A 24,281-nucleotide genomic window follows, 5' to 3' on the forward strand; every position below is an offset into this window, starting at 1 on the left:
TTCTATGAAAAATGTCACATCAGCTGATAAAGGATCTTATCAGACTGGAATGCATCATTTTTTACTATCTAGCGTTCAAAATGTAGCAATACAAGGTATTCCTTGGGACGGCTTGAGTCAGTCACATCAACAATAACATTTGAACCTCGAAAAAGGTGGTTAAAATATTGTCATTTTATTTTGTGTAAAAATCACACAGCTGCTAGTTCATTCTGCAGAGATACATCCATGCAGTTAAACATCATCCCACAGCCATAATAAGCAATTAAATAGAATATTTGCTGTTAGTCAGCAATTAATGCAAATGTACATATGAGATCAAAAGGTGTGTATCATATACAATATACAACATAACCCTTTTACAGTACATCAACCTGAACAGCAGGGAAAATAAGGTTCACCTAGGTTCAATACAGGGAGAATAGAATAAAGTGGAAACCTGAACGCCAGGAGTAAGGCATTTGAAGACAGGTTGAGAAAAGAAACAGGAAGTTCCAGGAAAACAAAGACAGTTATACAATGTTTAGGTACCACCACAATGTCATACTAGGTAAGATATACAGGTAGAAATCAAGTGGTCTATTTTTAAGCGCAGTCTTCATACTAGATAAGAACATGAACAACATGCAGGTAAAAATAAAAATGGTGTCAGAGGGGAAACAAAAAGAAAAACAGGGGGGGGTGCAGTCTTTTCAGTCAGGTCTCACTTCCATAGTTGGTATCTCACAAGGACCTCTCTCACAGGCAGCGGCAGCATGAGCAACTACAGAGCCAGGAGCGAAAAAGGTGTCCCGTCATCTGGGGGTCGATCACTTCACAAGGTAATACAGCTTACTGTGTTAAGGATCAAATCGCAGAAGACTAGTGAAAAAAAACTAAAAGGAACACATATACACTTGCATTGTGCAGTTTGTAACCGTTGCCTGCCCACATACATCCACACACACAGTAATAAACTGGAACATTAATAAATTCCTGTCACATGATCAGTCCAAGGTGCTCCAGGATAGAGCATCATCTCCCATAGACTCCTCCCCTCTCCTCACCCAATGCCCTCGCTGGTATGATTATCTGTCCTTGACAGGGCCCGGTCGGCCAGGCCCACTCACACTACAGACAGACCACAGTGTGCTCCTCTCATTCAGTGAACTGAACACTTGTCATCAAGGGGAAGAATGGGGAGGGAACTTGGCCTTCAGTACCCCATGACTCAAGTTCCAGTTCTATGCCTGCCTGCCTAGCCTCGGGGGCCTGTCCTGTTATAAGGGATTGACGTCTACAATAATCTTTATTTCTTTGATAAATAAAAGTGCCAATATTTGTAACATTCCCATCCCAGCCGCTCTGGTAAGACTGTACTCTGTCTGATGAGGGCGACTCAGGGTGTGTTGTTGCAGTCAGTCAGCCGGTGACAGAGTCCGTTTCACACAGTAGAGACAGCAGAACACAGAGGGAGTGGACATCGGGAGAATAACATGTGCATCTCTCCTATCTGCTCTCATGGACTTATCCTCCTCACAAACAGGTTACAAATGGGAAAATGGTCTAAGCTGTTCCAGTTGAACCTCCAAAGATATCCTCTCTTCTAGCAAGTCCTATGAATGAAAAACAACAAGATAAATCACCAAAAATTAGGAATGAAGTTCAACCTTTGTAAAGGCTTCGATTTTTTTTTTATGCCAAAATGTTCCAAATCAAGCCTCAGGTTCAGTTCACTAACAAATTGGTTAGTATGCATGTACTGTGTTTAAACACTCCCCTACCTTTAGCTGTTGCTGTAATTCACTGTTGAGCCTGGCCAAGACTGTGTTGGTCTCCTTGTTTCTTCTGATAGAGGCTTGAATAGCTTTTTTATCCTTCCCAACCGACCTGCAATTATTTATTTTTTTTAAACTTAAATTTCTTCATTTCAATGCCAATTAAGTGATCGACGATATACAGTGCCTTGCGAAAGTATTCAGCCCCCTTGAACTTTGCGACCTTTTGCCACATTTCAGGTTTCAAACATAAAGATATAAAACTGTATTTTTTTGTGAAGAATCAACAACAAGTGGGACACAATCATGAAGTGGAACGACATTTATTGGATATTTCAAACTTTTTTAACAAATCAAAAACTGAAAAATTGGGCGTGCAAAATTATTCAGTCCCCTTAAGTTAATACTTTGTAGCGCCACCTTTTGCTGCGATTACAGCTGTAAGTCGCTTGGGGTATGTCTCTATCAGTTTTGCACATCGAGAGACTGAAATGTTTTCCCATTCCTCCTTGCAAAACAGCTCGAGCTCAGTGAGGTTGGATGGAGAGCATTTGTGAACAGCAGTTTTCAGTTCTTTCCACAGATTCTCGATTGGATTCAGGTCTGGACTTTGACTTGGCCATTCTAACACCTGGATATGTTTATTTTTTAACCATTCTATTGTAGATTTTGCTTTATGTTTTGGATCATTGTCTTGTTGGAAGACAAATCTCCGTCCCAGTCTCAGGTCTTTTGCAGACTCCATCAGGTTTTCTTCCAGAATGGTCCTGTATTTGGCTCCATCCATCTTCCCATCAATTTTAACCATCTTCCCTGTCCCTGCTGAAGAAAATCAGGCCCAAACCATGATGCTGCCACCACCACCATGTTTGACCGTGGGGATGGTGTGTTCAGTGTGATGAGCTGTGTTGCTTTTACGCCAAACATAACGTTTTGCATTGTTGCCAAAAAGTTCAATTTTGGTTTCATCTGACCAGAGCACCTTCTTCCACATGTTTGGTGTGTCTCCCAGGTGGCTTGTGGCAAACTTTAACCGACACTTTTTATGGATATCTTTAAGAAATGGTTTTCTTCTTGCCACTCTTCCATAAAGGCCAGATTTGTGCAATATACGACTGATTGTTGTCCTATGGACAGAGTCTCCCACCTCAGCTGTAGATCTCTGCAGTTCATCCAGAGTGATCATGGGCCTCTTGGCTGCATCTCTGATCAGTCTTCTCCTTGTATGAGCTGAAAGTTTAGAGGGACGGCCAGGTCTTGGTAGATTTGCAGTGGTCTGATACTCCTTCCATTTCAATATTATCGCTTGCACAGTGCTCCTTGAGATGTTTAAAGCTTGGGAAATATTTTTGTATCCAAATCTGGCTTTAAACTTCTTCACAACAGTATCTCGGACCTGCCTGGTGTGTTCCTTGTTCTTCATGATGCTCTCTGCGCTTTTAACGGACCTCTGAGACTATCACAGGGCAGGTGCATTTATACGGAGACTTGATTACACACAGGTGGATTGTATTTATCATCATTAGTCATTTAGGTCAACATTGGATCATTCAGAGATCCTCACTGAACTTCTGGAGAGAGTTTGCTGCACTGAAAGTAAAGGGGCTGAATAATTTTGCACGCCCAATTTTTCAGTTTTTGATTTGTTAAAAAAGTTTGAAATATCCAATAAATGTCGTTCCACTTCATGATTGTGTCCCACTTGTTGTTGATTCTTCACAAAAAATACAGTTTTATATCTTTATGTTTGAAGCCTGAAATGTGGCAAAAGGTCGCAAAGTTCAAGGGGGCCGAATACTTTCGCAAGGCACTGTATAAATCAACAATGAAAGACCAGTCACTATTCAGATTCATATGGAGCCCCTGTTCCTACCTGGGAATGGACGGCTGTGCAGCTAAAACAGTGGCTATGACGTTAGACTTCAGGGGGAGGGCCTCTTCCTGGAGTTCATCCTCAGACTTCAGTCTCCGGCGGACAGGCTTAGGTGGGGGGGCCATGATGGACCCTTTGGCCTGACAGGGAAAAAATAAAAACACTGTATAAATCTGAAAATAACCATTTGCAAGTACAAACAATAGTACGCAAGTATTAACACCATGGGACCACGCAGCCGTTATACCGCTCAGGAAGGAGACGTGTTCTGTCTCCTAGAGATTAATGTACTTTGGTCCGAAAAGTGCAAATCAATCCCAGAACAGCAACAAAGGACCTTGTGAAGATGCTGGAGGAAACAGGTACAAAAGTATATCCACAGTAAAATGAGTCCTATAGGGGGAGGCTTGCAAGCCGAAGAACATCATCCCAACCGTGATGCACGGGGGTGACAGCATCATGTTGTGGGGGTGCTTTGCTGCAGGATGGACTGGTGTACTTCACAAAATAGATGGCATCATGAGGTAGGAAAGTTATGTGGATATATTGAAGCAACATCTCAAGACATCAGTCAGGTAGTTAAAGCTTCCAAAAAAAAATGCTACCAAATACTAATTGACTGTATGTAAACTAATGACCCACTGGGAATGTGATGAAAGAAAAAAGCTTAAATAAAATCACTATTATTCTGACATTTCACCCTTAAAATAAAGTGGTGATCCTAACTGGCCTAAAACAGGGAATTTTTACTAGGATTAAATGTCAGGAATTGTGAAAAACTGAGTTTAAATGTATTTCGCTAAGGTGTATGTAAACTTCTGACTTATGTAAACTGTATATATTCACCCCCTTTGCTATGAAGCTCCTAAATAAGATCTGGTGCAACCAATTACCTTCAGAACTCAAATAAATAGTTAAATAAAGTCCACCTGTGTGCAATCTAAGTGTCATATGATCTCAGTATATATAAATATGTAGCCGTTCAAAAGGCACAAGAGTCTGCAACACCACCAAGCAAGTCGCACTATGAAGACCATGGAGCTCTTATAACCCAACAGATCAGGGTTGGGTTATAAAAAATATCCGAAACATTGAACATCCCACGGAGCACCATTATATCCATTAAAAAAAAATTGAAATAATATGGCACCACAACAAATCTGCCAAGAGAGGGCTGCCCACCAAAGCTCACGGACCAGGCAAGGAGGGCATGAATCAGAGAGGCAACAAAGAGACCAAAGATAACCCTGAAGAAGCTGCAAAGCTCCACAGTAGAGATTGGAGTATCTCTCGTACACTCCACAGAACTGGGCTTTACGGAAGAGTGGCCAGAAAAAAGCCATTGCTTAATCTCTGGGATATGCGTCCCACCTGGCCAAAAGCCAGTGAAAATGCAGAGCACCAAATTCAAATAAATTACTATAAAAATCAAACTTTCATGAAAACACACATGTAAGATACCAAATTAACGCTACACTTGTTGTGAATCCAGCCAACGTCAGATTTCAAAAAGGCTTTTTGGCGAAAGCAAACGATGCTATTATCTGAGGATAGGATACTCTGGTCAGATGACATAAAATTGAGCTTTTTGGCCATCAAGGAAAACACTGTCTGGAGCAAACTCAACACCTCTCATCACCCCGAGAACACCATTCCCACAGTGAAGCATGATGGTGGCAGCATCATGCTGTGGGGATGTTTTTCATCAGCAGAGACTGGAAAACTGGTCAGAATTGAAGGAAGGATGGATGGCGCTAAATACAGGGAAATTCTTGAGGGAAACCTTTTTTTTTAATCTTACAGAGATTTAAGACTGGGACGGAGGTTCACCTTCCAGCAGGACAATGACCCTAAGCATACTGCTAAAGCAACACTCGAGTGGTTTAAGGGGAAACATTTAAATGTCTTAGAATTATCTAGTCAAAGACCAGACCACAATCCAATTGAGAATCTGTGGTATGACTCAAAGATTGCTGTACACCAGCAGAACCCATCCAACTTGAAGGAGCTGGAGCAGTTTTTCCTTGAAGAATGGGAACAAATCCAAGTGTCTAGATGTGCCAAGCTTACAGAGACATACCCCAAGAGACTTGCAGCTGTAATTGCTGCAAAAGGTGGCTCTACAAAGTATTGACTTTGGGAGGGGGTGAATAGTTATGCACGCTCAAGTTCTGTTTTTGTCTTAGTTCTTGTTTGTTTCACAAAAAATATTTTGCATCTTCAAAGTGGTAGGCATGTTGTGTAAATCAAATGATACAAACCCCCTCCCTAGAAAAATACATTTTAATTCCAGGTTGTAAGGCAACAAAATAGGAAAAATTCAAATATTTTCGCAAGCCACTGTACAGGTATCGAGTCAGTGTACTGAGGTACGAGGTAGTTGGGGTGATTGATTGAGGTGCATCATGGTCTAAATAAGTCAATTACTTACAGAGTTCACAGTAGCTGCAGCTCGCTCTTCCTGGTTGTCACTCTTCACAGTTCTCAAAGGCCCAGCACCTTCTGAAGACTTCTCTACCTGTGAACGGAGAACGAACAGTCTGTCTTATTATAACAGGAGTACAGATGATATAACCGGGTTAGGTTCACCAACTGCAAGGTGGTTCTGTATTTTACGGTGTGACTTACCGGCAGACTCTCTGGGTGCTTCTCCCCGTCATCGCTGGGCTCTTCTGAGGCTGCAAACGCCTGGAACTGACTGAAGTCAGCAAAGTTGGGCTGCTCCGGGATCTGCTGGGGCGAGGTAGTGGAATGAGCTGCCAGGCCCTCATCTGAGCGATGCCCACTGTGGGGACCTGAGGTCTGGGGCAAAAACACAGGGTTCAGACTAAACACTGCATATTGAAAAATGGAACACAACCTTGAATAGGAGATTACTTAGTCAATGACTTCGGTGTGGATTGAAATTTACTGCATAGGTACCTGGAGAAAATTGGGGGAGGGTCATGTTTTTTCAATTTCAGTCAAGGGGAGTGTTGAGTATTTTTTTAAGTTAATTTGTGGAATTTCTTTCCTTCTTAGCATTTGAGCCAATCAGTTGGGGTGGTATACAGAAGACAGCCCTATTTGGTAAAAGACCAAGTCCATATTATGGCAAGAACAGCTCAAATAAGCAAAGAGAAACAGTCCATCATTACTTTAAGACATGGTCAGTCAATATTGAAAATCAAGAACTTTGAACGTTTCTTCAAGCGCAGTCGCAAAAAACATCAAGCACTATGATGAAACTGTCTCTGATGAGGACCGACACAGGAAAGGAAGACCCAGAGTAATCATCAACTGTTCAGAGGAGACTGTGTGAATCAGACATTCATGGTTGAATTGCTGCAAAGAAACCACTACTAAAAGGGCACTGATAATAAGAAGAAACTTGCTTGGGCCAAGAAACACAAGCAATGGACATTAAACCTGTGGAAAATTGTCGTTTGGTCTGATGTCCAAATTTGACCTTTTTGGTTCCAACCATCATGTCTTTGTGAGACGCAGAGTAGGTTAACGGATGATCGCCGCATGTGTGGTTCCCACCGTGAAGGATGGAAGTGGTGCTTTGCTGGTGACAATGTCTGTGACTTATTTAGAATTCAAGGCATACTTAACTAGCATGGCTACCACAGCATTCTGCAGCAATTCACCATCCGATCTGGTTTGCACTTAGTGGGGCTATCATTTGTTTTTTAACAAGACAATGACCCAAAACACACCTCCAGGCTGTGCAAGTGTTATTTGGCCAAGGAGGAGAGGCCAAATAATGACCAGGCCTCCACAATCACCCGACCTCAACCCAATTGAGAAGGTTTGGGATGAGTTGGACCGCAGAGTGAAGGAAAAGCAGCCAACAAGTACTCAGCATATGTAGGAACTCCTTCAAGACTGTTGGAAAAGCATTCCTCGTGAAGCTGGTTAAGAGAATGCCAAGAGTGTGCAAAGCTGTCAAGGCAAACTGTGGCTACTTTGAAGAATGAAATATATTTTGTTTAACACTTTTTTCATTACTACATGATTCCATATTTGTTATTTCATCGTTTTGAAGTCTTCACTGCAATGTAGAAAATAGTAAAAATAAAGAAAAACCCTTGAATGGTTAGATCTGTCCAAACTTTTGACTGGTACGGTGTGTGTGTGTGTGTGTGTGCGCGCGCGCGCCTGATGCCGCCCCTCATCGCTGATTCTCCGCCTGGCATGCAATATCAAGTGAGCCTACAGGCTATTTAGTGTAGTCTCAATCAAATTATCCATAGCTTATAGGCTACGAAGTGCATGGCCGGAGAAGCACAGATCAAAGTTATATTACAAAGATAGCTGCTGGGATGGTATAAATAAAACTAGGCTGCATTACACACGGCAATGGATATTCCAACCCTGAGCCCCGGGCTGCTCTGCTCTTGCTGATCAAAACCTTTTTTGTGTACCGTCTCACCAATGCTGTGCAGGCCTACAGTGGCAGCAGTTCAGGAGGTGAGTCAAAAGCTTCTTCCAAACATTACTTCCGATTAGGCCTAGTCCAAATCATGTGCGCGGACTAGCCTATAACCTATGTTCAGAGTTATTGATTCGAGTAACATTGTGGTGCTGAAATTTGAAGCAGCAGCACAACCAATGGACAGTAGGCATCATTAATATAAAGTTTTAATTTGACTTTAGTAACAACAAGAGGACTTTGTGTTGGAGCCTATTTCTTCCTATTTAAGAAAGAGGTAGGCCTACCTGTTTGACAGATAAAATTAGGCTATTAGGCTGCTATATTCATAGATTTGCCATAGGTCTACCTTTTATTAAAGAAAATGGCAAAAAGCACAGGCCTACACATTGTTATCTTAAGATTTAGAGGGGGAAAAAATTACAGATCCCATTATATATAAGTAAACTATAACAGTGCTTAGGTCCGTGACGCTTTATGATAGAAACAAGCGGTAAAATACCCGGGATATCATTTAGTTTCTACAGCAGAGACAAAAATGTACTTTGCTTGGGAGGTAATCAAATTCTGTCACTATCAATTGATTAAGCTATTCACTTTCTGTACAATAGAAGATATTTAAACCCAAGACAGCTTTTAGGGAAACACTTGACCATTCTCAGATTCCTAATGATTGTTTGCAGACATGAACAGTTTTGTTGCAGACAAAACACACTGATTTGGCATTGGAGAAATGTGACAAGATGAACACACATCTGTCCATTCTTAGCCTGTAATTTATGTGGTATTAAAAAATATTCTGCTAATATGTAACATTATGTAGAATTGCATGAAATGTTTCTATAAGGCCATTTCTCTCTCTGACCTGCAAATATGATGTCCTTTATAGTAAAAGCTATCTGTCCACAGTAGTCTCTGAACTCACAACCTTCTGGCCCGCAGCCCTGTGCCAAAAAATATATTAAAAAATCCTGCGTTGCCATGTAATGCTTACAGAAGAAAGAACAGTTTCTAAAACTGCATATCTAAGGCTTTGGTGTTTCCAAGAAGTGAGGCTAAACATGTTCTCTGCTATCCACTTAGTTTTAATTATTATTTTGGGTGTGTGTATATATCACTTTTTTTTCCAAGGGAAGGCTATCCATTTTCATTTCAGAGAGGTTCTCTTTTCTCCATGTAACCCTTATTATAAATAACGTTCACTCCCTTAGTTGTAGTAGTAGTAATAATAAGTGTGTGTAGAGTGAATAGAACATAAAGGAGATTTCAGCATTTAAATATGTACATTTCCTATTTAAGACTACACAGAGGCAGCAACATTTTGATAAGTCTTCAGGTCTGTGCTGATAGTTCTACCTGTGTGGGTAGTGGTCTAGGAGGCACGGCTGGAGGGTAGGCCACGACTCCAGCCGACTGTGGCCCGGTGGGGACAGCCGCAAAGCTTCTGTTCATGTCTAGAGAGGAGGAGCGGGAGTGGGAGGCGTGTGGTCTGGGGGGTGGCGGTGGGGGAGCAGTCACCACCTTCAGTCCTTCAGGAGACGTCCCAGAATGAGACCTACAACACAGCTAGTGAGCTTACCATTCAAAAACTCTTCAATTAACAAAGCATGTGTTTTGACATCGAATATCTCTAGATATTGAGACCAACTTACCTTTGTCTTGTTACAACACTAGTAATTGGGTCTTGATCTGAAGTATAGGAATCTGAACTGCTATAACCATCACCTTTAGGAGAGAAATATGAGTATTGTATCTTGAACCATGCCTCAAGGAAATGCAATATAATATGGTCACAGATCTATTATAGGAAATATGGCCTACCTAAAAATTGCAACTGTCCTAAATTCTTTATGATAATGGCACATCCCTTGAGACACTTACCAGAGTTAGCAGTTACAAACTTCATAGAGGTGGCAAGCTTGGTTTCTTCAGAGAGGTCAGGTGGTTTAGCCATCAGGGGACTCGTAGGATGTGTGTGGTCTTCAGGAATGAGAAAGACGGTGAATTCCCATAACAGTATTTAGAAAGAGGTACAGTGCATCCCTTCACTACTTCTCAGTAAAATTTTTGAGAGTTGCTAGTCTCTCCAGTCTCTACTGCTTTCGAAGACAGAGCTCGGTCTTCTGATATGTTTACGTGCTCTTATCATATGGGTAAAGTATCTTACCACTTCCGGTTCTCTTCAGCTCCATCTCTTGCATATGGATCTTGCTTGGGGTCATGCGGATGGGGACAGGGTGGACAATGGCTGTATCCTGTAAGGACAGAGGTGTCTGATGATCATAAGCCCATATACTGCCATTAGGATAGAAATATTTCATATAGTGTCAGAATAGTTTGTAAAAGGCTAGAAAAGGCTTCCATTCATGGCAATTATGCAGATTGAGAAAACTGAAGCTCTACAGTACCAGTCAAACGTTTGGACACGTACTCAAAGGTTTTTCTTTATTTAAAAAAAAAGTGTTAAACAAATCAAAATATATTTAACATTTGAGATTCCTCAAAGTAGCCACCTTTTGCCTTGACCGCTTTGCACACTTGGCACGCTCTCAGCCAGATTCATCTGGAATGCTTTTCCAACAGTCTTGGAGTTCCCACATATGCTGAGCACTTGTTGGCTGCTTTTCCTTCACGCTGCGGTCCAACTCATCCCAAACCATCTCAATTGGGTTGAGGTCGGGTGATTGTGGAGGCCTGGTCATCTGATGCAGCACTCCATCACTCTTCATCTTGGTCAAATAGCCTATACACAGCCTGGAGGTGTCCTTTTGAAAAACAAATGATAGCCCCACTAAGCGCAAACCAGATGGGAGGACGTATCGCTGCAGAATGCTGTGGTAGCCATACTGGTTAAGTGTGACTTGAATTCTACATAAATCACAGACAAGCGTCACCAGCAAAGCACCCCCACACCATCTCCTCTATGCTTCATGACGGGAACCACACACACACAGAGATCATTCGTTCACCTACTCTGCGTCTCAAAAAGACATGACAGATTTCCACCAGTCTAATGTCCATTGCTCGTGTTTCTTGGCCCAAGCAAGTCTCTTCTTATTGGTGTTCTTTAGTGGTTTCCTTGCAGCAATTTGACCATGAAGGCCTGATTCATGCAGTCTCCTCTGAACAGTTGATGTTGAGATGCGTCTGTTACTTGAACTCTGAAGCATTTATTTGGGCTACAATCTGAGGTGCAGTTAACTCTAAAGAACGTATCCTCTGCAGCAGAGGTAACTCTGGGTCTTCCTTTCCTGTGGCAGTCCTCATGAGAGCCAGTTTCATCATAGTGCTTGATGGGTTTTTGCAACTTTACTTAAAAAAAACTTTTAAAGTTCTTGAAATTGTATGGATTGACTGACCTTCATGTCTTAAAGTAACGGACTGTCATTTCTCTTTGCTTATTAGAGCTGTTATTGCCATAATATGGACTTAGCCCTATTTGGTAAAAGGCCACCTGTTTACCACCCCTACTTTGTCACAACACAATTGATTGGCTCAAATGCATTAAGAAGGAAAAAAAAATCCACAAATTACTTTAAACAAGGCACACCTGTTAATTGAAATGCATTCCAGGTGACTACCTCATAAAGCTGGTTGAGAGAATGCAAAGCTGTCATTAAAGGCAAAAGGTGGCTACTTTGATTTGTTTACCACTTTTCTGGTTACATATGATTCCATGTGTTATTTCATAGTTTAGAGTAAAAAAAAAATGAAGACATTAAATATTGCTAACATTTAAAATATCCCAGGAACTTATAGGGCCCACAATGTCATTCTTTATCATAATATGGGACAAAAAAAAAGCTAAGCAAGCAAAAATCACATGGGTACTGCTGTTATGGTAAATTCAGTAGCACTAAGTACATGCACTCAGAGCGAGATCTTAATTAGCCCTTGGGTTAATTTCATAATTTATACTGAAACAGGCAAACTAAGTGATGGACTTACAGGGTCAGCTGGCGCAATGTTAGAATCAAATTGGGTCAGAGTTTGTGAGCTGGAGGAGCGCTCACTAAAAGTCTCCCACTGCTAGAGAGACAAAGCAGAAACACATCAGCACACAGGATGATTCCCCACCCAGTTACAAACCCCACTGCATTTACCATCACTTAGCCATTCATTATAGTGAGGAAGGGATGGATATTGACTGGAACCATGATAACTAGCTTAACAGAAATGGAGCAAACTGACTGATTGAGAATTGTAGCTTTCTGTAAGTACTAATCTGTGTTTCTTAAAAATGGATAAGAAAGATACTGAATTAGGAAATTACTGCGAGAGGACAGCTCCTAAAACCGAGCAATGGAAAGATCCTTATCGATCACTTAATTGAGAAGTAATTTGCAAAATGCTGGAATGGCAAAAGTTCAACGATGACCTATTTTACAGTGACAACATGTGGTGGTTCGGTGTCCAACCTCATTGCCCTGGTTGAGATCAGGCCAGGTCTGGTTGAGTGAGGGCATGGAGGGGGACTTGTTGGGTGTCACCTCCACGGGGGATCCCGAGTAGCCCACGTCAGGGGCCTGGTCTGGAACCTCTGGAACATGGAACATTTATATCAGGATGACAATTCCATTTCTCTCTGTGTTTCATAAATCAACTGTCTTCAGCAGACAGTCCCAAGGCCAAGTTTGGACAGATTCTGATTATATAGCAGGAGAGCGCCAGCTTTTACCTGCGGAGTCATCCAAGTCAATAAGCTTTGGCATAAGACTCTCCGGCAGCTTTTCAGGTAGATCATAGCTGTTTTTCCGAGCAACAACCAGATGAAATGCAGCACAGAACTCATCCAGTGTCAACGCCCCGTCTTTATCGAAGTCTGACAGCTCCCTGTAATGCAAAAAATGTGAGTCAGCGAAAAAGACAAACTCGTGAATGGAAAACTGCTCGAATCCCTTGTGAATTCAATCACTGGACAAGAGGTATCCAAATTCAATAACTGAAGAGTTATTTATTCCATTCTTTGGTATTACTTCCTGGATTAAGAATAAAGCAGGTGGTTCATAATACAAATCCATCATTACATATGGGGAGCATCTCAACTAAAGCCAATAGCCCTCTTTCTAATAACTTACCAAATGTGGGACAGTTCAAGAATAGGTAGCTTTGATTTTGTGAAAAATTCTTTTGCGGCAGAACCTGAAATATAGACGAAGGGAAAAACTGTTTGTGCTGGGTCAATCACTGTAGCATAACAGCCAGTCCCTGTAACCTTTAAAGGGCCAATCCTTAATTGAAACAAAGTGGTTCCCTGCCTCTGTTTTGGTAAAAAGCTGAGGGATAGGCCTGGAGAAATGTAACCACTAAAATTGAATGGGCAGAGCTATGAATACAAGGACTGACCAGCCAATATATTAAAGATAGTTTTTAACATGTTGAGAGGCTATAAAATGTTTGTTTACATGTACAATGTTTACAACCATTGGTGTAAAACAAACATATTTTGGGTTCTGATGGAGTATGACAGTTAAACTAAGCTCATTAGGCACTTCTAATGTATATACCCTTTGATTCTTGAATAACATTAATTTATTAGTCCAAAAATGGATGAAGCAACTGCAGATTGAAGGTGAATGTGTAAAAGCTGGTTTCACACAAAGCTCACTACTCACCAGGAATGAAACCGTTGAGGTCTGGTTGGATGGTCTTGAACTGATTTATGTAATACTGTCTCTGCTCGTCTGTGATTTTCCAGGGGTCGTCATAACCACCACTGGACTGTCTTTGGGTTTCATTGGTTGTTGTCGCAGATGCAACCGTTCGTATCGAAGAGTTCTCCTAAAGCCAGTCATGTGAAACATTGAGAGAAAAGAACCGTTCCTGACTTATCGTAGTAGCAATAGCTACAGTGCATTCAGAAAGTATTCAGACCCCTTGACTTTTTCAACATGTTGTTACGTTACAGCTTTATTCTAAAAAGGATTAAATATTTTATCAAGCTACACACAAAACCCATAATGACAAAGCGAAAACAGGTTTACACATTTTTGCAAATGTATTAAAAAAAAATAAAGTATTCAGACCCTTTGATATGAGACTCGAAATTGAGCTCAGGTGCATCCTGTTTGCATTGATCATCCTTGAGATGTTTCAACCTGTGGTAAATTCAGTTGATTGGACATGATTTGGAAAGGCACACACCTGTCTATATAAGGTCTCACAGTTGACAGTGCATGTCAAAGTAAAAACCAAGCCATTAGAGCTCGACAATTCCTTCAACCTAAGACAAGATTGTGTTGAGGTACAGATCTGGGGAAGGTTACCAAAACATTTCTGCAGCATTGAAGGTCCCCAAGAACACAGTGGCCTCCATCATTCTTAAATGGAAGACGTTTGGAACCACCATGACTCTTCCTAGAGCTGGCTGCACGGCCAAACTGAGTAATCGGTGGAGAAGGGCCTTGGTCGGGGAGGTGACCAAGAACCCGATGGTCACTCTGAAAGAGCTCCAGAGTTCCTCTGTGGAGATGGGAGAACCTCCCAGAAGGACAACCATCTCTGCATCACTCCACCAATCAGGCCTTTATCGTAGAGTGTGCAGACGGAAGCCACTCAGTAAAACGCACAACAGCCCGCTTGGAGTTTTCCAAAAGGCACCTAACGGACTCTCAGATCATGAGAAACAAGAGTCTCTGGTCTGATGAAATCAAGATTGAACTCTTTGGCTTGAATGCCTAGGGTCTCGTCAGGAGGAAACCTGGCACCATCCCTACGGTGAAGCATGGTGATGGCAGCATCAAGCTGTGGGGATGTTTTTCAGCAGCAGTCTCTGGGAGACTAGTCAGTGTCGAGGGAAAGATGAACGGAGCAAAGTACAGAGGTCCTTGATGAAAACTTGCTACAGAGCGCTCAGGACCTCAGACTGGGGAGAAGGTTCACCGTCCAACAGGACAACGACCCTAAGCACACAGCCAAGTCAACGCAGGAATGGCTGCGGGACAAGTCTCTGAATGTCCTTGAGTGGCCCAGCCAGAGCCTGGACTTGAACCTAATCAAACATCCCTGGAGAGACTTGAAAATAGCTGTGCAGCAATACGCCCCATCCAACCTGACAGCTTGAGAGGATCTGCAGAAAAGAATGGGGAAACTCCTCAAATACAGGTGTACCAAGATTTTAGCATCATACCTAAGAAGATGACTGTAATAGCTGCCAAAGATGCTTCAACAAAGTACTGAGTAAAGGATCTGAATACTTATGTAAATGTGATAGTCTTTATTTTTACAAATGTGCAAACATTTATAAAAACCTGTTTTCGTTTCGTCATTATGAGGTAATATGTGTAGATTTAGGGGGAAAAACACAATTTTATACATTTTAGAATAAGGCTGTAATGTAACAAAATGTAGAAAAAGTCAAAGGGTCTGAATACTTTCCGAATGCACCGTATGTAGTTTGAGGGGGAAACATTAGCCAATGAAATAGAGCATGTAGTGAAATAGGCCATCTCCATCTCTATGCCTTTAAGCCATTACAAGAAATATGACAGGTCCATGGAAGCATTTGCTGCACTACCTGGACCGGTGAGGAATGTATTGCTGGGAGTGTGCTGGAGGAGGGGGGATGAGCATCTTTCAAACTGACCCAGCTTTCCTGAACAGGGGGAGGAGAGTTGGCAGACCACATCCCATCACCTGACACCACAGGTCCTGTAGAGAGAGGAGAGTTACACAGCCTCAGGACAGGGCAATTAGATTACAGAGCTCCTTCTCGCTGATGCTGTGAGCATACTCAAGCATTCAGTGAGTGGATTAAAGACACTTGTCATCAATATTCCTATTATCAATAATCATGTTGAACCTCACTTATCTAGCAAGCTATGTAATAGTTATATGACTGGCGAAAGCCAAAACGATGCATGACAACTGTGTACAGATATTAATACACATCTACAACTGAAACTGTAAACCTTGTCAGACTAACATTCAGAGGATACAGGTTGTTGTGTGGAGTGTGTACCTGCTTGTGGTTCTCTGAAAGGTGTCCAGACAGCACCTGCCACAACCACAGGTTGTCTCTCTACGTTCCCCCCGCTGGCCTGACGTTTGTGCTTTCTCCAGTGGGGCGAGGTGGGAGGGGACTGGTGCGGAGACACCACAGGGGACGTGGTGTCAGGCTGCAGCTTCAAAGAGTGGCAAATAACATCAGATTAAAACCTAAATGTCTATCAAAGTTTGAATTGTAATTCTGACAGATCAATCTGTCAAGAAACTAGATCATTCAAATAGTTGATCAAATATATTTCTCCACTAGAGATCTCTTAATAAGAGAAACGCTCAGAGGGGCAATGACCTGTGGTTCTACTGTGGGCACGCAGGGCTGGATGACCTCATGGGCAGACAACTTCTTGACCTGCCCTCGGCCTGGGGGTCGTGGGATTACGCCCTGGTAAGACCCCTGGTTCTCAGAGTCTGGGTACATGGCTGTGTGTCTGGCCTCCTGTTCATTCTTGGCCACAACAAAGCGAGGCAGAGGCAAGTCCTTGACTGTAGATGAGAAACTGTTAGATTATTGCACTGCCTCAAATCCCTTCTAGCTAGCTAGTTGTTTCAACTAGCAGGACTTAACTAGTCAGTTGTTGTCGTCTAGTATGGCCTATTACAACATGGCCTACAAAAGTGTTGAAAATGATAACCACAACATTTGTTTGCAGCTGCATTATTAACCACATCTAGTTAAAGTGTTACCCAATTTACTTAAGTGACGTATCAAAAGGTGCTTTACAAAGCCTAATGTTCAGGTTTTCAAGAGGTACTTTGAGTCCTTTCCTCCAATAGCTCTGGCCCAGTTTCCTGTTTAGGCTGTGCAATTTCCTGTTGAATGTGTTCTCTATTCTTCGCTTGTACACTACATTACCAAAAGGTATGTGGACACCTGCTCATCGAACATCTCATTCAAAAATCATGGTCATTAATATGGAGTTGGTCCCCCATTTGTTACTATAAGAGCTTCCACTCTTCTGGGTTGGCTTTCCACTAGATGTTAAAACATCGCTGCAGGGACTTGCTTCCATCAGCCACAAGATTATTTAGCGATGTTGGGCGATTAGGCCTGGATTCGCAGTCAGCGGTCCAATTCATTCCAAAGGTGTTCGATGGAGTTGAGGTCAGAGCTCTGTGCAGGCAGTCAAGTTCTTCCACACTGATCTCGCCAACCCATTTATGTCTGGACCTCAACTTCTGCACAGGGGCACAGCCATGCTGAAACATTAAAGGGCCTTCCCTAAAAACTGTTACCACAAAGTTAGAAGCACAGAATTGTCTAGAATGTCATTGTATGCTGTAGCTTTAAGATTTCCCCTTCACTGGAATTAAGGGGCCTAGCCCGAACCATGAATACAGCCCCAGACCATTATTCCTCCTCCATCAAACTTCCCAATTGCATTATGCATTGGGGCAGGTAGCTTTCTCCCGGAATCCGCCAAACCCAGATTCGTACGTCGTACTGTAAGATGGTAAAGCGTGATTCAACACTCCAGTTTCCACTGCTCCAGAGTCCAAAGGTGGCAAGCTTTACACCACTCCAGCTGGCGTTTGGCATAGCACATTGTGATCTTAGGCTGGTGTGCGGCTGCTCTGCCAAGGAAGCCCATTTCATGAAACTCCCGTTGAACAATTATTGTGCTGACGTTTTCAGAAGCAGTTTGGAACTCGACAATGAGTGTTGCAACCAAGGACAGGCAATTTTTACACGCTGCGCGCTTCAGCACTTGGCGGTCCCGTTCTGAGAGCTTGTGTGGCCTACCACTTCAAGGCTGAGCCGTTGTTGCTCCTAGACGTTTCCACTTCACAATAACACTTAGTTGACCGGGGCAGGTTTTTTATTTTTATAAAAAGACTTGAAGAAAAGGTAGCATCCTATGATGGTGCCACATTGAAAGTCACTGAGCTCTTCAGTATGGCCATTCTACTGCCAATGTTTGTCTATGGAAATTGTATGGCTGTGTGCTCAATTTTATACACCTGTCAGCAACGAGTGTGGCTGAAGCAGCCAAATCCACTGATTTGAAGAGGTGTCCACATGCTTTTGTATATACAGTACCAGTCAAACATCTAGACACACCTACTCATTCAAGGGTTTTTATTTGTACTATTTTCTACATTGTAGAATAATAGTGAAGACCTCAAAACTATGAAATAACACATATGGAATCATCACGTAGCCAAAAAAAGTGATACATAAATCTAAATATATTTTATATTTGAGATTCTTCAAAGTAGCCACCCTTGCCGTGACAGCTTTGCACTTGGCATTCTCTCAACCAGCTTTAGGAAGGTAGTCACCTGGAATGCATTTCAATTAACAGGTGTGCCTTGTTAAAAATTTAATTTGTGGAATTTCAGTTGTGTTGTGACAAGGTAGGGTTGGTATACAGAAGATAGGGCTATTTGGTAAAAGATCAAGTCCATATTTTGGCAAGAACAGCTCAAATAAGCAAAGAGAAATGACAGGTCATCATTACTTTAAGACATGAAGGTAAGGGTAAGTAAATATGGAAAAGGTAAAGAACTTGAAAAGTTTCTTCACGTGCAATCGCAAATGGCTCTCATGAGGACTGCCACAGGAAAAGAAGTCCCAGAGTTACCTCTGCTGCAGAGGATAAGTTCATTAGAGTTACCAACCTCAGTTTCCCATCAAATGCTTCCCAGAGTGACAGACACATCAACTGTTCAGAGAAGACTGCATCAACCAGGCCTTCATGGGTTGAATTGCTGCAAAGAAACCTCTACTAAAAGTACACCAATAACAAGAAGAAACTTGCTTAGGCCAAGAAACATGAGCAATGGACATTAGACCGGTGGAAATCTGCCGTGTCTTTGTGAGACACAGAGTGGGTGAACGGATGATCTCCACATGTGTGGTTCCCACTGTGAAGCATGCGAGGCATGCGAGGTGGTGGTGTGATGGTACTTTGCTGGTGACACTGCCTGTGATTGGTTACCACAGCATTCTGCAGCGATACACCTTCCCATCTGGTTTGCGCTTAGTAGGACTATCATTTTGCTTTTCAACAGGACAATGACCTCAAACACCTCTGGGCTGTGTATAGGCTATTTGACCAATAGGGAGTGATGGAGGGCTGCATCAGATGACCAGGCCTCCACAATCACCCGACCTCAACCCAATTGAGATGGTTTGGGATTAGTTGGACCGCAGAGTGAAGGAAAAGCAGACAACAAGTGCTCAGCATATGTGGGAACTCCTTAAAGACCGTTGGAAAAGCATTCCAGGTGACTACCTCATGAAGCTGGTTGAGAGAATGCCAAGCTGTCAAGTCAAACGGTGGCTACTTTGAAGTATCTCAAATATATATTTTTTCTTGATTTGTTTCACTTTTTTGATTACTACATGATTCCATATGTGATATTTAATAGTTTTTCACTATTATTCTACAATGTAGAAAATAGTACAAATAAAGAAACACCCTTGAATGAGTAAGTGTGTCCAAACTTTTGACTGGTACTTTATAGTGGTCTTCATTTCCTGCAAAATCACACTCCATCTCTGATCCATCCATATCTCTGCATCCTGCTACTTATTAAACGGACTCAGATATGAAACTTGGGTGATGTATCCTCTATGCTGACAGTATATGCATTTGAAAACAGCTCATCTCTAGGGAGCACACATGGCATTAGGAAAGTATTCAGACCCCTTCCCTTTTTCCAGGTTTTTAGACATTTTGGGAAATGTATAAAACACAGAAATACCTGATTGACATAAGTATTCAGACCCTTTGCTCTGGTGACTCAAAATTGAGCTCAGGTGCATCCTGTTTCCAATGAGCATCCTTGAAAAGTTCATACATCTTGATTGAAGTCCACCCGCAGTAAAGTCAATTGATTGGACATGATTTGGAAAGGCACACACCCGTCTATATAAAAAAAAGGTCTCACAGTTGACAGTGCATGTAAGAGCAAGCACCAAGCAAAGAGGTTAAAGGAAAAGGTTAAAGGAATTGTCCGTAGACAGGATTGTGTCGAGGCACAGACAAATGTCTGCAGCATTGAAGATCCCCAAAAACACTGTGGCCTCTATCATACTTAAATGGAAAAAGTTTGGAACCATTAAGACTCTTCCTAGAGCAAGCCTTGGTCAGGGAGGTGACCAAGAACCCAATGGTCACTCTGACAGAGCTCTATAGGTCCTCTGTGGAGATTTGAGAACCTTCCATTAGGACAACCATCTCTGCAGGACTCGAGCAATCAGGCCTTTATGGTAGAGTGGTCAGACGGAAGCCACTCAGTAAAAGGCATGACAGCCCGCTAGGAGTTTGCCAAAAGGCACCTAAAGGACTCTCAGACCATGAGAAACAAGATTCTCTAGTCTGATGAAACCAAGATTGAACTCTTAGGCCTGAATTCCAAGTTTCACATCTTGGGTATACCTGGTACCATCCCTACGGTGAAGCATGGTAGTGGCAGCATCATGCTGTGGGGATGTTTTTCCAGTGGCAGGGACTGGGAGACTAGTCAAGGTCGATGAACGGAGCAAAGTACAGAGAGGTCCTTGATGAAAACTTGCTACAGAGCGCTCAGGATCTCAGACTGGGGAGAAGGTTAACCTTCCAACAGGACAACGACCATAAGCACACAGCCAAGACAACGCAGGAGTCGCTTCGGGACAAGTCTCTTAATGTCCTCGATTGGCACAGCCAGAGCCTGGACTTGAACCCGATCGAACATCTCTGGAGAGACCTTCAAATAGATGTGCAGCGACACTCCCCATCCAACCTGACAGAGCTTGAGAGCATCTGCAAAGAAGAATGGGAGAAACTCCCCAAATACAAGTGTGCCAAGCTTGTAAAATCATACCCAAGAAGACCCGTGGCTGTAATCATTGCCAAAGGTGCGTCAACAAAGTACTGACTAAAGGGTCTAAATAAATACATAAGTAAATGTAATCAGTTTTTTTTATTTAAAAAAAACTGTTTTTGCTTTGTCATTATGGTTGTGTGTAGATTGATGAGGGAAAACCACAATTGTATTTATTTTAGAATACGGCTGTAACATAACAAAATGTGTTAAAAGTCAAGGGGTCTAAATACTTTCCGAATGCACTGTAATCAGTTTTGTTTTGAAGTCAAATGTGCGCCATTGTGAAAAACACATGACTATGCTACTCTCCCTTCAATATAGGCAACTGAATTTAACTGAAACCGCACCAAAGGCAAACATAAAAAGATGTAAACATTGTCCAGTGTGCCCCCAGGTGCTAATACCCTCTCTCATACATTAGTGGTTAATTCCTAATAGATGGAGCATTCCAGACATGTTTACTAACCAGAATTGAGGCTCTCTACTCGGAGAGGCAGTCCGGACTGGGCTACAGCGATGAGTTTCAGTGCAATGTAAAACTGGCTCCTTCCAAAATGGCCCAGGCGAGTGGCTCCACAGAGCTCTGTGATCTGAGACAACAAATTTACATTTCAGTCTTTTTTGAGGAGGGGGATTATTTAAGATACTCTTTGAAGAGGTAGGGTTTCAGGCACTTTCAGAAGATGGGCAGGGACTCTGCTGCTGTTGGGGTCTAGGGTTTGAGCATAGCCTGAAGGTAGGGAGGGGCAGTTCATCTTATTATCAACATACTGTAGAGTGATATAAACTCACTATTGTGTTCACGCATCACTGTTATGTGCCAAATAGTTGATCATGGGAGGGAATGTTGCAGTCTCTCACAGAGAAAGTTCCAAGGACATTGCTTCCTAACTAACACAGGAAGACAGATGTTGCTTTGTGTGCTCACTGAGCAATGTGACTTGTGTCGTCATAAAATAAAATGGTCTGACATTTCTACAAGGATGCATCTGAATTAGATATATACATATATATAGATGTATACGGCAAGTTGAAGACCTATTCCCTGAGACTTTGCCATTGCGTTGGTAAGAAATATAACTACCAGCCAAGGCCTAGTGAGTCTGCATCATTTCAATGGGAAATAGGCCACAGACAGACCCAGCAACATTTCACATCTCAGATTTATGGATCATGGATTAGGCCTATTCTTCAGTATAATGAACAACCAAAACAGAAACCTTTAGTCCTGTGTTTTTGCATTAGGGAGGAAATAAAAGCATACATCATGGCCCACAAAAGAGCACAGTAACTGTTGAAACAAAAGTCTGAGTCACACCCCTTCCTAGCACATGAATTCTATTCCTACACCAGGACAAGTGGCCTAGGAATTAGACTGAGCAGGTCAATAAATGACACATTGAAAGAAAGACAGCCCAGCAAACCTTCAACCGCAACAGAAATGTTGGCGTCAGCCCACAAATTGATAACAGCACGAATATACAAAGAAATAGCTAAACATGACTGACTATGTTCAAGTAACACAGTCGTTGCTACAATGCACATTCTACTGGCTTCACATCTTGGATTGGATTAATGTTAATCAGTCAAATGAGCACTATGACCTTCGAATAGTATCAAGGCGATACAAATATGAGTATCTTATACTGTACATTTTGTATCCAGTCCAGCAAGCAACAAAGTATTAAATACACAAGAGAGAAAGTGGGCTGTCGACTTAAACTGGTTAGCTACAAAAACAAGTGGGGATAATTAAGCTAGTTTATGATTCAAATTGCAAAAATATCAAGCAGAAAGACAGCTAGAAAAACATTGAAAATAAATAGCTGTGGTGTTGAGAGAACATGTGGCTATGTATAAAATGTAATGCTAGCAACTTAACTATATTCTTGGTAGCATGCTTTGCTAGTTAGCCTGATGCAGGAAATACCTTTTTCAATTTGCTAACTGGCAAGTATAAGGTGTGTCTCGTCACGTTAACCACTGTCAACATGAACACCACATACATGTCAACACACCTCTATCACATTTGACAGATTGATACGTTTAGCTGGCTAGTTAATTTAGGTAGCCCACCTGCAGGACAACCTCGCTGGGTAGCTGGGCCGCCCGGAAAAGGTCAAGAACTCTGCCATTGGAAGCCACTTTCTTTGTGTTGTCCGTATCGCAATAAACGAACAAATCAGAGTAATACTTCTGCTCTCCATCAGTTAATGTTAAACTTTCCATTATGGCATAAAAAGTACCCGTTTAGCGAACTAGCTGTTTCGTTATCCTTACTTGCCTGAACTGGACCCAAAAAGTGCGAAAGAGCGACGTTGCTGGTTAGCTTTGCTAAATAGCTCAGCGAAATGCTGGTTATGGCAAGAAGGGGTCTTGTATGTCCCCAGAAACTAGCCCAGTCGCAATATTACGTACCAAATGGTTAGAACAATTGACTATTTAGGGTAATTACTTTGCTATTTATCAATGGATAAAGTTAGACTTTCTGGCCTCGCTACTAACGTTACAAGCTGTTAGCAGCTAGCTAACGTAGCTGGCTAGCCAGGTAGAAAACCAGCCTCAAGTCAGCAATAGTCAACTTCCGAGACTGGGTGTCGGTATTCAACGGTAAATGAAACGGAGTTCTTCCGGTTCTATTCCGTTGCCGTATGTTTCAATCAAGTCTGAATAATTCAAAATTATATTAGACGTGAAGTTTTAGGGTCTTCTGGCTCTTTTCTCCACCAGTCCTATGCCCCGTGATGATGTACAGACGTTGTGAGTGAGCGGCGCCCGGATCACAAAAAAAATGCCATAGTTACTGTATATTTGTTTGTTTGTCATATCTGATGCACTAGTAGAATGCCATGGCTGTGATTAACCAGGCATAGGAGGTCCATTGCGGAAGGTTTTGCCTTTTTAAACGGCTGTTGTTTCCCTCGTGTATGATGAGAGGGGACAACCAGAACCTGGCCTTACAGGAGACATTGATACAGGGACTTCACAGAAAGTATTCATACCCCTTGATTTATTCCACATTTTGTTGTGTTACAGCCTGAATTCAAAATGGATTCAAAATCTCTCACCCATCAACACACCACCATTATGACAAAGTGAAAACATATTTTTAGAAATGTTTGCAAGTGTATCGGAAATTAAATACAGACACTCCAAATTGAGCTCAGGTACATCCAATTTCCTTTGATCATCCTTGAGACTTTGATCAAATCAAATGTTATTTGTAACATGCACCGAATATAACAGGTGTAGTAGAACTTACAGTAAATTGCTTACTTACAAGCCCTTAACCAACAATGCAGTTTTAAGAAAAATAAGTATTAAGATAAACTGAAATGTTTTTTTTTTTTTAAAAGACCAAATAAAAATAACAAACAATTAAAGAGCAACAATAAAATAACAGACCCGAGGCTAT

General features: G+C 42.0%; 1 protein-coding gene across 3 annotated transcripts; it reads right to left on the reverse strand.

Annotated features, from left to right (window-relative positions):
- Nucleotides 1-151: 151 nt before the first annotated feature.
- Nucleotides 152-23,775, reverse strand: LOC110522236 (ralBP1-associated Eps domain-containing protein 1). 3 transcript variants are annotated; one of them, XM_021600457.2, is made up of 19 exons: nucleotides 22,943-23,775; nucleotides 21,333-21,456; nucleotides 16,341-16,534; nucleotides 16,008-16,170; nucleotides 15,564-15,697; nucleotides 13,663-13,828; nucleotides 13,126-13,189; nucleotides 12,726-12,880; nucleotides 12,466-12,587; nucleotides 11,996-12,076; nucleotides 10,215-10,302; nucleotides 9,929-10,027; nucleotides 9,700-9,772; nucleotides 9,404-9,602; nucleotides 6,259-6,432; nucleotides 6,062-6,148; nucleotides 3,631-3,770; nucleotides 1,764-1,869; nucleotides 152-1,595 (listed from the first exon to the last, which is right to left on the reverse strand). In XM_021600457.2, the coding sequence occupies exons 1-19, from the start codon at nucleotides 23,093-23,095 to the stop codon at nucleotides 1,527-1,529; spliced, it is 2,391 nt and encodes a 796-aa protein (XP_021456132.2). In that variant the 5' UTR covers nucleotides 23,096-23,775; the 3' UTR covers nucleotides 152-1,526. The 3 variants fall into 3 exon arrangements, with proteins under 3 accessions (XP_021456132.2, XP_021456133.2, XP_021456135.2); XM_021600458.2 differs by having other exon boundaries at nucleotides 16,008-16,164; nucleotides 22,943-23,774; XM_021600460.2 differs by having other exon boundaries at nucleotides 15,633-15,697; nucleotides 22,943-23,774.
- Between the last annotated feature and the right edge of the window lie 506 nt (nucleotides 23,776-24,281).

The sequence above is a fragment of the Oncorhynchus mykiss genome, chromosome 4 (assembly GCF_013265735.2).
Source record: "Oncorhynchus mykiss isolate Arlee chromosome 4, USDA_OmykA_1.1, whole genome shotgun sequence".
Taxonomy (NCBI): domain Eukaryota; kingdom Metazoa; phylum Chordata; class Actinopteri; order Salmoniformes; family Salmonidae; genus Oncorhynchus; species Oncorhynchus mykiss.